Source organism: Octopus bimaculoides, chromosome 9 (assembly GCF_046866305.1).
Source record: "Octopus bimaculoides isolate indiv1 chromosome 9, ASM4686630v1, whole genome shotgun sequence".
NCBI lineage: Eukaryota > Metazoa > Mollusca > Cephalopoda > Octopoda > Octopodidae > Octopus > Octopus bimaculoides.
Genome location: NC_142936.1, coordinates 22431865 through 22448178, shown reverse-complemented (window position 1 = coordinate 22448178; position 16314 = coordinate 22431865). Strand labels below are relative to the sequence as shown.

The following is a 16314-nucleotide window of genomic DNA, read 5'->3' as shown; positions in this document are numbered from 1 at the left end:
AAAGAGCGAGATTGAGAGTGAGGGAGAAAGAAAGAGAGAGAGAGAGAAAAAGTTACGCTGATTCTGTATTAGAGTGAGATTTAAATCAGCTTACGTGTCCTTGTTGTGGTTCCTCAGGTATGTCTTAATGCCATTGAAATCAGGCCTTTGATTGGGGTTCTCAGCCCAACACATCTCCATCAGATTCGTTATTGAAGGTTCAACATCAGTATCACGGAACCGTAGTGGCCGAAATGGTACTGATTCACCATTACGTACTCGACCAACAATATCTAAATATAATCAACACAAAAAAAAAAAACATTAATATTGATTTCAAATTTTGGCACAAGGCCAGCAATTCGGCGGCGATGGGGTAAGTGATTACATCGACTGCAACGCTCAACTTGTACTTATTTTACCAATTCTGAAAGGATGAAAGACAAAAAAGAAAAAAAAACAACCAGGGAGGAATTTGAACTCAGAACATAAAGACAGACAAAATGCCGATAAGTATTTGGTTCGGTGATCTAACGATTCTGCTAGTTTGCTGTCTTACGGATTCATATCAGTATTAACAACAAAAAACAGGATTAACAGAATCATTGCAGCACCGGGAAAATGCTTTGCACAGTTTCTACCAGCTATTTACATTCTGAGTTCAAATCCTGCAATGGTCAGCTTTGTTCATTGTTCAGAAAATTAAGCATCAGCCAAATACTAAGGTCGAAGGTATCGACTGACCTCCTCCCCTCAAAATTGTTATCCTTATGTCTAAATTTGAAACAATATTATTAACAGTAAGGACTGTGAATCAATATTTCCTTTCCTGAAGGCGGTGAGCTGGCAGAAACGTTAGCACGCCGAGCGAAGTGCTTAGCGGTATTTCGTCTGCCGCTACGTTCTCAGTTCAAATTCCGCCGAGGTCGACTTTGCCTTTCATCCTTTCGGGGGTCGATTAAATAAGTACCAGTTACACACTGGGGTCGATATAATCGACTTAATCCGTTTGTCTGTCCTTGTTTGTCCCCTCTGTGTGTGGCCCCTTGTGGGCAGTAAAGACGTAAGAAACGTTAGCACGTGAAATGCTTAGCGGTATTTCGTCTGTCTTTACGTTCTGAGTTCAAATTCCACCGAGGTTGTTTTTGCCTTTCATCCTTTCGAGATCGATAAATTAAGTACCAGTTGCGTACTGGGGTCAATATAATCGACTATTCTCCTCCCCAAAATTTCAGGCTTTGTGCCTATGATAGAAAGGATTATTATTATTATTGTTATTAAGGTAACGTAAATATTTACTTTGTTGTAAGCCTTGTCGTTCATCTAATCAAATTTGAATGTTTACTCTGCTGTAAGCATTGATATTTGAACCAAAACTACGAACAGAAAAATCTGAAATTTCATTGGACATTATCCTTAAGGCTGGATTAAACATCACTGAGTTCCATACCTTTTGGAATCATCCTCTCGGCAGGAAATGGTCCGTGGCGGAATGCGATCTCATGCAAGATTATGCCAAAGCTATAGACGTCTCCTTCTTGTGTACCACGGGACGGAGGTTCGTGCATGCGGAGTATCTCTGGAGCAGTCCACAACAATGCTGAAATACAACAAATATAATATTATCGGTTAATACAAAATAATATATAGTAGATGGCTGGTACAAATAATCGAATCATTTTATGTATGACTAATGCTTATCTTATCGACCTGAAAACGAGTTGAAAACTTAAGTTGACGCCATTGGGATTTTAACTCAGAGAAGAAAAGCACTTTGAGAAGAAAAGCACTTTGAGAAGAAAAGCACTTTGAGAAGAAAAGCACTTTGAGAAGAAAAGCACTTAACTTAAATTTTTCCTACAGATACAACTCTTCACTGAATAATAATAATAATAATCCTTCCTGCTATAGACACAAGGCCTGAAATTGGGGGGGGGGGGGAGCTAGTCGATTACATCGACCCCAGTGTTCAACTGGTACTTATTTTATCGACTCTGCAAGAGATGAACGCAAAGTCGACCTCGGTGGAATTTGAACTCAGAACCTAAAGACAGACAAAATGCCTCTAAGCATTTTATCCAGCGTGCTAACGATTCTGCCAGTTCCCCGCCCTAACAATAATAAAAAAAAACATTTAACAATGAAATAGCAATAGGAAAAAATGAATTAGAGAAAGATATATAGTGAACCCTACAAATAGTGTTTGTAAACGCTTAGTGGTTAATAAAGAAACCATTGCTACTAGTATTATCAAGGGGGCGGACTGGCAGAAATGCTAGCGCGTCGGATAGAATGTTTAATGACTTTTCTTCCGGCTCTTTACGTCCTAAGTTTAAATTTAGTCGAGGTCGACGTTGCCTTTCATTTTTTTGGGGTCGATTAATTAAGTACTAGTGAAACACTGGGGGTTGATGTAATCGACTATCCCCTTACCCCCAAATTTCAGGTCTTGTGCCTATAGTAGAAAGGATCATTATTATTATTAGCCGTATAAATGATTACAGTTTCGTTTGAGTAAACATTCTGTTTTAGAAGCCCCCAGAAAACATTGAACAATCATTGAAGATAGTGCAGGCAAAATTAATGCTGAAGAAAATTTATAATAACAATGAAAATGGCGTCTCGTTTGAACAATAAGAGTCATAAGTTCAAAAGACAGGCCTTCGGTCTAAGAAACTAAAATGAAATAAAAGATTATTATAATTTGTAAGCTGCTTACCACACCTAGCAGACTATAATAATGAGAGTTTAGCAAAACAACATTTTTTCCCAGGCAGCCGTAAACAAACACTATAATAATAGTTACTTTTAAAGTAGTCAATAGATGTAAGGAATTGGTTTAATGAACCTCACGAGTAGTTCTAAAGGGTTTGCTGCGGGGGTAGAATATAAAAGAAGCACTTCGATAGAACATAATAAGTATCGAATCGAAAAGATGATACAATTTGGATTGATGGACCACGATTATTGTGTTTACCATTGCGGATAAACACAATGAGAAGAAGAAAAAAAACTATCTTATAATACCATGTTAATACATAAAAGTAACATTTAAAATAGATCTGATTTGTATTATGCTATATAATATTAAGCGCGAGATCTCTGTATATGTAGAAGGAAAATTTCCCTGACAGTCCTCCCCGCTTCCCTCTCAATCTCTCTGAGTGCATGTGTCCTTGTGTATGTGTGTGTGGGTGTGTGGGTGTGTGGGTGTGTGAGTGTGTGTGTGTGTGTGTGTGAGAGAGAGAGAGAGAGAGAGAGAGAGAAAGAGTTTTTGTGTGTCTGCATATGTGTGTATATATATATGTATGTATGTGTATATGTGTGTATATGTGTGTGTGTATATATATATATTAATTTATGTATGTATGTATGTATGTATGTATATACACGTACATACGTACATTCATGCAAGCATACAAACATCTTTCCATCCATCCATTTATCCATCCACACACACATTCACTCACACGCACGAAAAGTATAAAGTTCTAATTGTAATCCGAGTGGAGTGGTGGTAAAGTGGTTCAAGAGAAGTGGTAAGATTCCAAGAAGTAAGTAGGAAAGGAGATGAGAGTCTAACAGAGGAGAAGGTTCAGTCAGGCAGGATCAAACTGGGTTGACGACGTGAGCGAATATTATATGTGGTTCAAAATTATGCAAAAGAAATAACAACAAAAAAGACAGGTAAAGGAACAGCAAACAAGGTGTATTAGTTTAACGCTCAAGGAAAATGTAAGAAATCTTTGCTGCTTCGAACCTACGCTCTTCTACAGAAAGAATGAAGAGAGAAAGCACACAGAGAGAAGGGGGTAAACGTGTTTGGACTAACAGTTACACATGTTGAACTCAACAAATACATTGTGATAACAATAGCATCTAGACACGAAACTATGACACATGAGCTACGAGCCTCTAGCACATACACACGCACACACACACGCACACGCACACACACACACATACACACACACACACACACGAACATACAACACATGTAGAAACACCAACTCTCATATATATAAACACTGCTTCATAAACTTATGTACACAAATACGGAATCGTGTTTCTTCCAAATGTTTCGTTGCAACAACTGTACCAACCTTTAAATTTCCCTTGCTCCTCCGAATCTCTGCTGTTGAATTGTACATGCAACAGTGCACTCGGTCCGTAATCGGTTATCTTCAACACCCAGCGGCTATCGACCACACAGTTACTGCTTTTCATCCTACCGTGAGATACAAGACTGGAGGAATGGATATAGGCCATACCCTGTAAGAGAAGAATACACCAATGTCGATAAGATATGGACCGTTCTATGGGAGAGAAGAACGCACTAGATTAATAAGATATTGAACAGCAGATTGTATTTTTGTGGCTGTCGAAAATCATTTTCGAGCTTACAGACTCTGAGGCAGGAGCTTATCCAGATTTCCAATGTATTAGCTCGAAAGTTTAAGATTCCGCTCTTAATGGGCACCAATGTATTGCAGGGTTAACACTTAGGTGCCACTGGAACTCATTTTCCACTGAATGTACTGGAGCAATGTGCGGTCCGAGAATCGAACCCACGACCTAACGATCGTGAATCCACATAAGCTAAACACAGACCCAGAATGTGCCTTCATCTTTTCTTCATTTTTTTTCCCGTAAATTAGTCAAAAGAGGAGAGTGAGAGAGAGAGAGAGAGAGAGAGAGAGAGAGAGAGAGAGAGAGAGAGTGAAAGAGAGAGGGGGGCATAATCATAATTCATGACCTCTACAGATTGATGGTCGTCTAGAATATTTGTTGGGAAATGTTTTCAAGAAATGCATGGTCGCCGAGGGAATTCCAAATGGTTGCATTCCTTCTGGAACAAAAGGAATTAGGCAAGTCTGGTATGCAGCGATAAAAGGGAAGGACAAAATAAAGGTAATAGGAGGAGGGGGGACAGGAGGAACAGGGGGAAAGAAGGAGGAAAAGAAGGATGGAGGGGGGGAAAGGGGGGGTGGAAAAGGAGGAGGGTGAGGAGGAGGAGGAGGAGGAGGAGGAGGAGGAGGAGGGGTGAGGAGGAGGAGGGTGAGGAGGGGTGAGGAGGAGGAGGGTGAGGAGGAGGAGAAGGAGGGGTGAGGAGGAGGAGAAGGAGGGGTGAGGAGGAGGAGAAGGAGGGGTGAGGAGGAGGAGAAGGAGGGGTGAGGAGGAGGAGAAGGAGGGGTGAGGAGGAGGAGAAGGAGGGGTGAGGAGGAGGAGAAGGAGGGGTGAGGAGGAGGAGAAGGAGGGGTGAGGAGGAGGAGAAGGAGGGGTGAGGAGGAGGAGGAGGAGGAGGAGGGGTGAGGAGGAGGAGGTGGAGGAGGAGGAGAAGGAGGGGTGAGGAGGAGGAGAAGGAGGGGTGAGGAGGAGGAGGAGGAGGAGGAGGAGGAGGAAGGAGGGGTGAGGGAGGAGGAGGAGGAGGGGGAGGAAGAGGGGGGAGGGAGGAGGAAGCGGGTGAGGAGGAGGAGGAGGGGTGAGGAGGAGGGTGAGGAGGAGGAGTGAGGAGGAGGAGTGAGGAGGAGGAGGAGGAGAAGGAGGAGAAGGAGGAGGAGGAGAAGGAGGAGGAGGAGGGGAGGAGAAGGAGGAGGAGAAGGAGGAGGAGAAGGAGGAGGAGAAGGAGGAGGAGAAGGAGGAGGAGGAGAAGGGGGAGGAGAAGGAGGAGGAGAAGGAGGAGGAGAAGGAGGAGGAGAAGGAGGAGGAGGAGTGGAGGAGAAGGAGGAGAAGGAGGAGGAGGAGGGAAGGAGAAGGAGGAGGAGAAGGAGGAGGAGGAGGGGAGGAGGAGGAAAAAAATGAGGAGGAAAAGGAGGAGGGGAGGGGGAAGAAAAAGAGGAGGAAAAGGAAGAGGGGAGGGGGAAGGAAAAGAGGAGGAAAAGGAGGAAGAAAAGGAGGAGGAGGAAAAGGAGGAGGAGATTTATAATCCAATGAAGGGGAGATGTAGATAATTCAAAAGAGCAACGGCCGTTGTAGTTGCAGTACAAGGAAAGAAACATCACATTTGTGATGCAATGGGTTGTAATGTGTTGGTGATTAAATCGTCTCTGAATCAGTCGATTGTTCTTCTTATGGATGCGGTCGACCGCTTACGTGTCATGGGCAACAGCGGCAGCAGCATTATCCTAGATATCTTTTATCTTTTACTTGTTTCAGTCATTAAACTACAGCCATGCTGGGCCACCGCCTTGAAGAGTTTTTAGTCGAACAAATCGACCCAGTACTTTTTCCTTATGCCTGGTACTTATTACATCGGTGTCTTATGCCGAACCGCTATGTTACGGGAACGTAAGCACACTAACATCGGTTGTCAAGCGGTGGCTGGGGACAATCACGAGCACAAAGACACACACGCACACACACACACACACACACACACACACACACACACACACACACACACACACACACACGCACGCACACACACACACACACACACACACACAACGAACTTCTATCAATTTCCGACTACCAAATCCACTCACAAAGCTTTGGGTCAGTCCGAAGCTATAGTATAAGACACCCAAAATGCAACGCAGTGAGACTGAACCCGAAACCATGTGGTTGAGTTGATAGCTTTTTATCACACAGCCACACCTTAGGGGCAGCACTTTCGCAAGTGATTAAGTTTGAGGTGTATACCGCCACTGTAGCAGAATCATTGATGCTGTAATACAGTTGAGCCTGCTCGGTGATTAATATTTAACAGCTGCGGTATTATAACTGTACAAAGGTAGCATAATAATTTGCTCTATAAATTGGGGCTAGAATAAATGGTTTGACGAAAATTTGACTGTCTCTATTTTATTTATTGGAAATTAATTTTTATAGCGAGAAAGTACATGAGCTAGATACGAGAGATCATACAATATCGTGAGTCCTAATACTTCAAGCGACATTGAGAGTTTTAGATACATTTCTGTTCTCTCTTATATTTGTAGTGATCTGGGGGTTTGTATAGTTAAAAGAAACTAGGTTGCTATGTCTCCATTGAACAATGTTTTCGTGACCTCTGTTCATGGGTCTGATCTAGATAGGCCGAACAATAACTTACCTTTTTTTGAACGACGAAGTTAGTTTCTTTATATCATGACAGAATAGTGACTTTGTTGAGATTGTGGTGATTCAAGTTTACTGTGGAATGAACTATGTGGTGGTGAACCTTGCAAATACTTTAGATTAGTAAATATAAATGTGATTGCATAAGCCATTGTTAAACACGCTAACAAAAATATTTACAAGTTACAATCTCTGTGACTACTAGGGAGATGATAAAATGATCCGTGTGTGTGCGCGCCTGTGCCTATGTCTATGTATGTGAAATTTATAAAGTGTTCCTGGAACTGAAATAAAAGAGCTGCCATATCTTCTGCAGTGACCTAATATTTTGATCCATTTCTAGTATTTGTTAAACGCACCCTTAATGCCTTAAATTGCGGACCAATAGTCGTAGAAATAAATGTTTACTGACTACAAACCAACAACGTGGCCTCTCTATACCGCCGCTTTTAAACCTTTTGTTTATAGCAGCCAGATCATGTCCTACTCTCTTTACGAAAGGAAAGCTATTATGGATTATGTATTACGAAATGAAAGCTATTATGGATTATGTAGATACATCCTGATGAAATAGTCATAATTAGAGTATCTTTGATTATATGTCTACTCAATCGAGACTAACTCATGGCTAAACATCACCACTACCTTAACAGCAACAACACTTCTTGTACACTAACACTCTCCAACTACTTTCACGTTGCTGAACAGAGCCCTTTTTGTTTCTCTTCCGCTGCTACACCTGACGGTTTCTCCGTCAATCTCGCTCAGCTACTACTGCTGCTGCTGCCTTTCATCCTAACCTATTCATTTCACACTCCTTTCTTCAATCACTTCTCCTAAACCATGCATTTTCTCCACCCCATTACTTGCACATTGTTCCTTCCTATAAAGCTTCCCGCTCAACTTCCTCTCAGCCTAAGCTTTCTTGAATGTTAATCACAAACTTTATCTCAATATATTTAATCTGTAGTCTATGCGACTCCTGAACAGTTCTACGAACAGTTCTTCCATCTCAGATTAAATCATTAAAAGATTAAAACATATTCTAAGCACCAGCAGTAGTGTAACTGCTAAAAATGTTCTTAGAATAGAAGGAAGAAAACTAGCATATCTTAAGCATTGATCTGATATTTTAATCCACTTGAGTCGACGAACTTCTGTTTTCTATTGCAGACGAACCCACTGATAACTAAATGCTTATACAACGTCAAAGCCACTATGTTGATAATGGTCTTGTAGTCTTGTATTCATCTCCTCTGGTTTTGGTGAAGGCAATGAAAGAAAAAATATTCCTGTATATTCATTTCTTGAATTCCTTCATGAAGTCTATTTCTTGAACAGGGATTAAACAAACAGAGCTCAGACCAATATTTCATCTTCTGATCTGGAGCAAACCAATAAAATATCTATGCACGCCACTGTAAAACTACGTGTGCAAACTCAGTTTAGATAGTTGGAGTGAAGCGTTAAGATGCTTCATCAGAATGATATATTTCCTGAAAGGCTATATAGAACGTCAGGGAAGAATAGTATCCAATTGTTAGATGTCCTTTTAATTTTTTTTCAGGACAACCCATCTGTTTTTGTCTCCTAGCAGTAGCCCGCGCGAACTGTCTACATGTGGTAATGCACTGCATTCTGAATAACAGCATTAGCAGGTCGGCTGAGCAAGGTTGAGAGCAGACGACAAGTCTTAAACATTCATTAAAATTCACTCTACATATGTGAAAACTAGATTTCTAGCGAACTGTGACAGATTAATCCAACCATTTGTGATCATGCTTCAGTGAGCAGAAAGGCAACATCCACTAATTTCGCTGTGGGACGCACACCTCAAAGCAGAGTGAGACATGTAAATCCCTTGGTCATCCTACTGGTATGCCTTCAGCCGTTTCAGCCCGTACTTGCCACAAATTCAGGAACTCAGAGACGAGGGATTGAGACTGGACTCCCTTACTATAATCCAAATTCGATTCAGGTCAAGATTCGATCTTCTTGGAATCACATCATGCTCATCTGCATTTTCTTCGTTCGTGAGGGTACGTGGAAGGTGTAGAATCAGTGGAAGCGACTGCATCTTCTGTTGCTGATACTCTTTAAAAAGAAGATGAAGGTGAACTTCTGTAGTCTTCCAGAAGGACGAACAATATAATCATATTTCCTGAAAAAGGATAGACAGCAGCCCAGTGGTCTTTCCAAACGTCACGACAAACACTTCATTCGGTTTTTTTTTTCTTTCCGTGACTGTAATACCTTTTCCATTCATGCAAACATTGACCTACAAATACTGGAGCTGTGGATCATCCGCATTAATCTCATCAACCTGGAAAAGAGAGCTTGCAAAGATCATGAGCACAGCACCTCCGCTAGTAAACGAGCTGACGAAATGTCCTCTATGTGGTTGCTCGATTTGCTAGAAACAGCAACCAAATCTTCCTCAAATTACAAGATACCCTATCGATAACAGGGATACACATTAGAAGATGCAGTCCCAGCTATGCAATGCTCGAGAAAAGGACGAGTAATCATGGCTCGGATAACTTCGATTATAGATTTTCTGTTACGGCTGACCAGTTCAGCAACAACAGCTAAAATAAAATCTGAAAATGCAACAAGTATCTACTGAAACATTCAAGAATCATTCATAAAAGAATTTTAAATAAAAAAAACAATAGTACATTCCCGTCGAATTTTTCTTTAGTTAAATTTTCACCGTGTTGATATTTCTGATTTTAAAATAAAACACCTCTAAAATCTTTTACGGTAACAATTCAGGGGAAAATATATTGAAGTCACCCTATTCGTTGTATAACATCGTCATTATCTGGTCATGCAATGTAGCACGAATCATCAGTGTTTTTTGCCACTAGTCTTGTCGAAGTTATTTTTTGAGTGATTAGCTGATTGTGTGACTGAATGATTAAGTGATTGGTTGATTGAGTAATTGATTGACTGGTAGATTGATTGATTGAGTGATTGATTGAATATAAATTTGGTTGGTTGATTGAGTGATTGATTGATTGAGTTGTTGGTTGATTCAGTGATTGGATGATCGATTGATTGACTTATTGACTGAATAATTGGTTGGTTGCTTACTTACTTGATTGACTGATAGTTTGTTTTGGCTTATTGACTGATTAGTTGAGTGATTGTTAGTTGGATTGCTTGGCTGGTTAAATGATTGAGTGATTGATCGACTGACTGATTGATTGACTGATTGGATGGTTGATTGATTGGTTAGTTGGTTAATTGGTTGGTTGACTGATTGATCAATCGATTGATGTAATCTATGAAGGATTACAACATCCGATATGTCTTTTACTTTTCAAGACAGTAAGGAGTGATTTGGGGAGAAATAGACAGCTATTTCTGGCAGATCAAACAACCGTGTAGAGGCTTTCTTATTGGCTTGCTTTATTTTCCGGTTTACCCTAGGTCAGAATTCTTCGAGCAAACCTTTGATCAATGATACAACAACTGTGACTGCTCCGTCTGGAATTCAGATGCAGTGTATCTAGTATTACTGCAATCAATGTACACTTGTCTTTTTAAAGAATGTAGAGCGTGGTTTGAGGGAAATTTGGTTTAATATGTTGATGTATTTACAGGCGTATAAGATGTAACTCCGAATAAGAAGCATCCTTTTTTCACAAGGATATTTTGCGGAAAAAAACTAACAACTTTAGTGCGTTTCAACATATATTTAGCGAAATGGTTTTAAAGGAAAAACATAAAACGCAGAGCAAGATTTTGACACATTTTTGGAAGGAAATGTGTATCTCAAACATAATAAATGATTGATTAAATGTTCGCTCTAATATCTAAATCGCTAAAAAGTTTGAAGACAAAATTTAGATTGACGATTATTAAACAAAATTAATAAAAGAAAAGCAACTACTTTTTCTGCTTTCAAAATATTGACTTCCAGGTGAGTTATTTACATACATACTGAGTGTGCTTAGGTTTTTAAGAAAAACTAAATCAGTTTTACAGAAAACGAAATGCATTAGAAATACATTCATATACACTTAGAGAGAGAGAGAGAAAGGAAGAGAGGGAGGGAAAGAGGGAGAGAGAGAGAGAGGAAGAGAGAGAGAGAGAGGAAAAGAGAGAGAGTTATATAGAAATTCAATCACCACCACATAGAATATAGTGTTTGAAGGTAATATTAACCATTCCAACTATAAATTAAAAACTAGAAATACAAGATACATTCAAATACTGATTGCATTTCCTTCCTTTTTCACTGGTTTCAGTAACTGAACTGCGACCATGCTGGAGCCCCACTTCCATGTTGTTGGCACTCCGTCGGTTACGACGACGAGGGTTCCTGTTGATCCGATCAACGGAACAGCCTGCTCATGAAATTAACATGCAAGTGGCTGAGCATTCCACAGACACGTGTACCCTTTACGTAGTTCTCGGGGATATTCAGCATGACACAGTGTGACAAAGCTGACCCTTTGAAATACAGGTACAACAGAAACAGGAAGAAAGAGTGAGAGAAAGTTGTGGTGAAAGAGTACAGCAGAGTTCGCCACCATCCCGTGCCGGAGCCTCGTGGAGCTTTAGGTGTTTTCACTCACAACGCCCTGTCTGGGAATTGAAACCGCGATCCTATGACCGCGAGTCCGCTGCCCAAACCACTGGGCCATTGTGCCTCCACCCCACTTCCATATGTGTTAAAGAAATATACATACTTTTCTTTTAGCATGTAGCTTTTAGCTTTTAACATTTAGCCTCATATCAGATCAAATATCTCTTTCGATAATATAACGAAATGTGAAGGTGTATATATCAAGCGCAAATTAACGTATTGCATTTGTGTTCTAGAAAGAAGCATAAAGTCACGCGATTCGGTGACTTTTTCTACTTAAAGGTAATACTTACATTGACCAGGTCAGAAAGTAGAGATTGTTTAAATGTCCAGTCTAGTTTAATGTCATCATTCTCCAGAATATCCTGTAAATAAATAATTATTATTATTATTATTATTATTATTATTATTATTATTATTATTATTATTATTATTCAGTAGTTTTTTTTTAACGTGCTTTCACTTCACTACCGAGCGCAGCACTGTGCGCCTTGGGTGTGTGCTGTGGTTTGCTGTGATGCTCTTATGGTTACTGTATTGAAAGTGTTTTGCGTAGGATGTGTGCAGTGCCCAGTAGTGCAATTTTCTGTATGTTATATATATTTGTAAGTCCTGGTGTTTTTGTTATGTATTTGTCTGAATATTCTTTTATTATACCTAAGACACCTACTATGATAGGAATTGTTTCTGGTTTTAGATTCCACATTCGAGTTACCTCTATTTCCAGGTCTTTGTATTTTGAAAGTTTTTCCATTTCTTTTAGGGAAACGTTGTCATCTGCTGGTATTGATACATCAATTAGAAAGCATTATTATTATTATTATTATTATTATTATTATTATTATTATTATTATTATTATTATTATTATTATTATTAAGAAGGCGGTGAGCTGGAAGAATCGTTAGCACGCCGGGCGAAATGCTTAACGGTATTTCGTCTGCCGCTACGTTCTGAATTCAAAATCCGCCGAGGTCAATATTACCTTTCATCCTTCCAGGATCGATGAATTAAGTACCAGTGAAACACTGGGGTCGAAATAACCGACTCATCTCCTCCCCTAAAATGGCTGCCCTTGTGGCAAAATTTGAAACCATTATTATTATTGTTGTTGTTGTTGTTGAGTGAGAGAGCAGTGCATGTCATCAAAGTGACACTGGGGTAAAATATACGAAGCCCAGTATACCCATCATGACTACCCGTCTGATAAGGGTACACCAGGCACATGCATCACAACCAAGCTGGCAGAATCGTTAGCACGCCGTGCGAAATGCTTAGCAGCATTTCGTCTTCTGTTATGTTCTGAGTTCAAATTCCACCGAGGTCGACTTTGCCTTTCATCTTTTCGGGGTTGATAAATTAAGTACCAGTGGAGACACTGGTGTCGATGTAATCGATTATCCTTCAACCCCAAATTTCAGGCCTTGTGAAGGATTGTTGTTGTTGTTGTTGTTATTATTATTATTATTGTTGTTGTTGTTGTTGTTGTTATATTATTATTGTTGTTGTTGTTATTATATTATTATTATTAAGGTGGTGAGTTAGCGCGTAAGACAAAATGTTTACTAGCATTTCTTCGGGCTCTTTACGTTCTTAGTTCCAAATCTGCTTCGAAAGGATGGACTTTGCCGTCCATCCTTTCACAGTCGATCAAATAAGTACCAGTCAAATACTAAAATCAATGTGATTGACTAACCCCCGCCTCTCATAACTGCTACTTTTGAACCTATATCAGAAGCAATTATTATTCACGTTGTACAGCAGTATCTATTCGGTGGTCAAATTAACCGAGCACATCTTAAAACTGTTTGACATCGAATATCGGTCCGTTAAGAATAACCTCAGTTCTCTCCCCTGTATGTTTTGGCTCAGAAGCCTTTGTAGAGTTTAAGAGCTATCCCGCTGGGATCAATTAACAGAAGATCTGTGCTGCATAGTGGACAACGTCACTGTCATAGTGTCGAACATTTCGAATGTATGAAAGTAATTGCTACTACATTGAAATGGTACTGAGTATATATAGGAACATACATAAACTAAGACAAGAGTGAACGTGCAACTAAATACTAGAGGAAGTAATTTTTGTTGGCGAGCGGTGATTTCTATTGTTAGACCTCGGAATCTGATTCGGAACAGAGCTTCTGTTGGGTAGGAAATGGGAAGAGATAAGCTGAGTGGCTTATCATACACTAAAATTGGCTTAGTCGAAGCTGTCTCTGAAAGGTCAGGTAGAGGCAGAAGTTGCTAATACATACATTACCTCGGTGGTGTATTACCGCCTGACCGTCGTGCCTTGTTACAAGTATACATCTAACCATGTTGGAAAGCATGTCTTTCTATTTCTTATAGAAGAGACAGGTTTCGCTGATCAGAAAATCCATCTGCTGCCAACACCCACTCCATGGCGGTCTCGAGGGGGTCGTTCTTGATGATGTATCAGCACACACTGAGAGGGAAGCAACTGAAGAAACATCTGGGCCGATACGATGATGATGCCGACAACGATAACGAAAATGAGGGTGAACCGGTGTAGGCATCTTTTGTACCACACCTCTTTCTACAGCTCGTCTCCTTGAACGAGCTTCATTTATCGGTCAAGCATAGGCCGAGTTGGGCATTTGGCATCTATAATGCTCACTGCACAATGCCATATGGAAAAGGCCGTTAACTGGGGGTGGGGACTCTAGATTTCTATTTAGGGTTAGGAGAAGGTATGAGTGGTGATAACCTGGAAATTACTCAAGACATCGATGAGAGCATAATCTCGGCATAGTCGGGGACTATGGACAACTTTCAAAAGTCCTTAGCACGGGAATACTAAAGGAGAAAATTCCATGCTCTAAAGGTATGCATCGTTTCAACAGCTCAACTTGTCTGAGATGCATGCAGGACGACGAAACAGTACAGTGTCTGTGACTTGTGGGACTGTGTCGAACAGCTGTTGTCGCAGGTGGGGCGAATCCGGCTGTCTTCCGAGTCTATAGTGAAGGAAGGCAAACCTTTTTCTGCAGGTGAATAGGGTTAGCGAAATAAGTTGCATGATGGACTTATCTGACAATCTTGAAGGTAGGCATTTTCGTAACTATTCAAGCTCTCATCTACCACATCATGTTGAAGAGAAAAATGTGAGTAGCTAGGGAGGCGATTGTGAAGGGGTCTAACTCTGGGGATACTTTTCTACATGAAATGACAGGAACTTTGAGAGGGCACTTTCGATGCTTTAGAGATGGCAGAGTAATCTGGGTCTTTTTCTGTGGAGTTTCTTCCAAATTATTAATTTTGTATGGTTGAAATTATTTAAAATTTATTTGAATATCTTTTATTATATATTTTTGTTGACTTCCTTTTGATTTATGTAAACCCCAATTCTGTGTGTGTGTGTGTGTGTGTGCGTGTGTGTGTGTGTGTGTGTGTGTGTGTGTGTGTGTGTGTGTGTGTGTGTGTGCGTGCGTGCGTGTGTGTGTGTAGGTGGGAGAAGTGTTGTATTCCGCCATTTTACATTGTCCTCAACGTCATGGACATTTGTGGTCAAGCATTTGGACATTTGTGGTCAACAAGAGAAATCATCATTACCACCACCACCATCACCATCATCATCATCATTTATTCATTTATTTATTATTCAACAATTACCACAATACCACTAAAACCCTCAAATTAAAAAAAAAAACAGCGTTACTGACCTGCAGACTTCCCTTTGAACAATAAGCAAACAAAACGCACAAATTGGGTGGATCAACGCATGATCCAATAAATAGGTTAATATTTTCGTGACTCAGATCTCGCATCTGGAAAAAAGAATGAGTAGAGGAAAATTGTACGCATGATATATACGAAGGGAAGCTGAACAGTTTCTGGCTTTGGGTAAAAGAAAATAAAGGAGAATCAGTTAATACAATATCTGTATGTAAACGCAACAAGTTGATGCAACTAATGCATTGCAGAAAAATATCATATATTAGTAGTACCAAGGGATACTGGCTTAAATAGCAAAGATTGGATGTCAGAAGACTGAAGTCTTCATAGAAAATGATAGCCCCTCAAAGATCTTGAAATAGAATTAGGATAATTAGTATAAAATATGTAGAGTAAGCTCCCCTTGAATCTAAAAGTATATAAACCAGCATCTATAAATCTATGAACCAGCATTATAAATCTACAGAGCGACGCCCCCTATAAACATTGAATTTACTGAGTTACCTCCCAGTAACTATTTAAACAAAAGACTTGCTGTAACCAATGAAAATAAGGTATGATCCATCATATAGTAACTTGCGTTAGAAGAATGCAATAAGCAAGAAACTCTTCGTAGCGATGAGGCTTACTATTAGCTTCGGACAAGTTAATTTTCAATGTCTTGCCCGCTTACGGTTTGGTATTTCGCTGAATTTCTTTTGAGAACTACTAGGTCTTAGTAGACACAACATGTGATCTATTTCTAGCATATTAAATGTCCACTTTACTGGTCAACTTTATATATATAAAAATATATCTTAGATCTCAGATATTTTTTCTTAATCTCTCGGATTCTTTCAATGTGCTAGCTTCCTGGTAATAAATCGATATCAATTAATATCCGATTTTTACCCTATGTTTTAATTATATATATATATATATATATATATATATATATATATATAGAGAGAGAGAGAGAGAGAGAGAGAGAGAGATAAACATACAA

At 39.8% G+C, this 16314-nt stretch overlaps 1 protein-coding gene across 2 annotated transcripts in view; it reads right to left on the bottom strand.

Moving 5' to 3' along the window:
• Window positions 1–16314, bottom strand: part of LOC106868016 (atrial natriuretic peptide receptor 1) — a 68471-nt gene that overhangs the window by 30606 nt on the left and 21551 nt on the right. For both annotated transcript variants that reach the window (XM_089357269.1, XM_089357270.1), the window contains exons 13-17: window positions 15317–15421; window positions 11929–12000; window positions 4083–4251; window positions 1430–1579; window positions 95–272 (exon numbers count right to left, since the gene is read on the bottom strand). In XM_089357269.1, the coding sequence (XP_089213395.1) occupies window positions 95–272; window positions 1430–1579; window positions 4083–4251; window positions 11929–12000; window positions 15317–15421 (674 nt within the window). The remainder of the gene's footprint in view (window positions 1–94; window positions 273–1429; window positions 1580–4082; window positions 4252–11928; window positions 12001–15316; window positions 15422–16314) is intronic.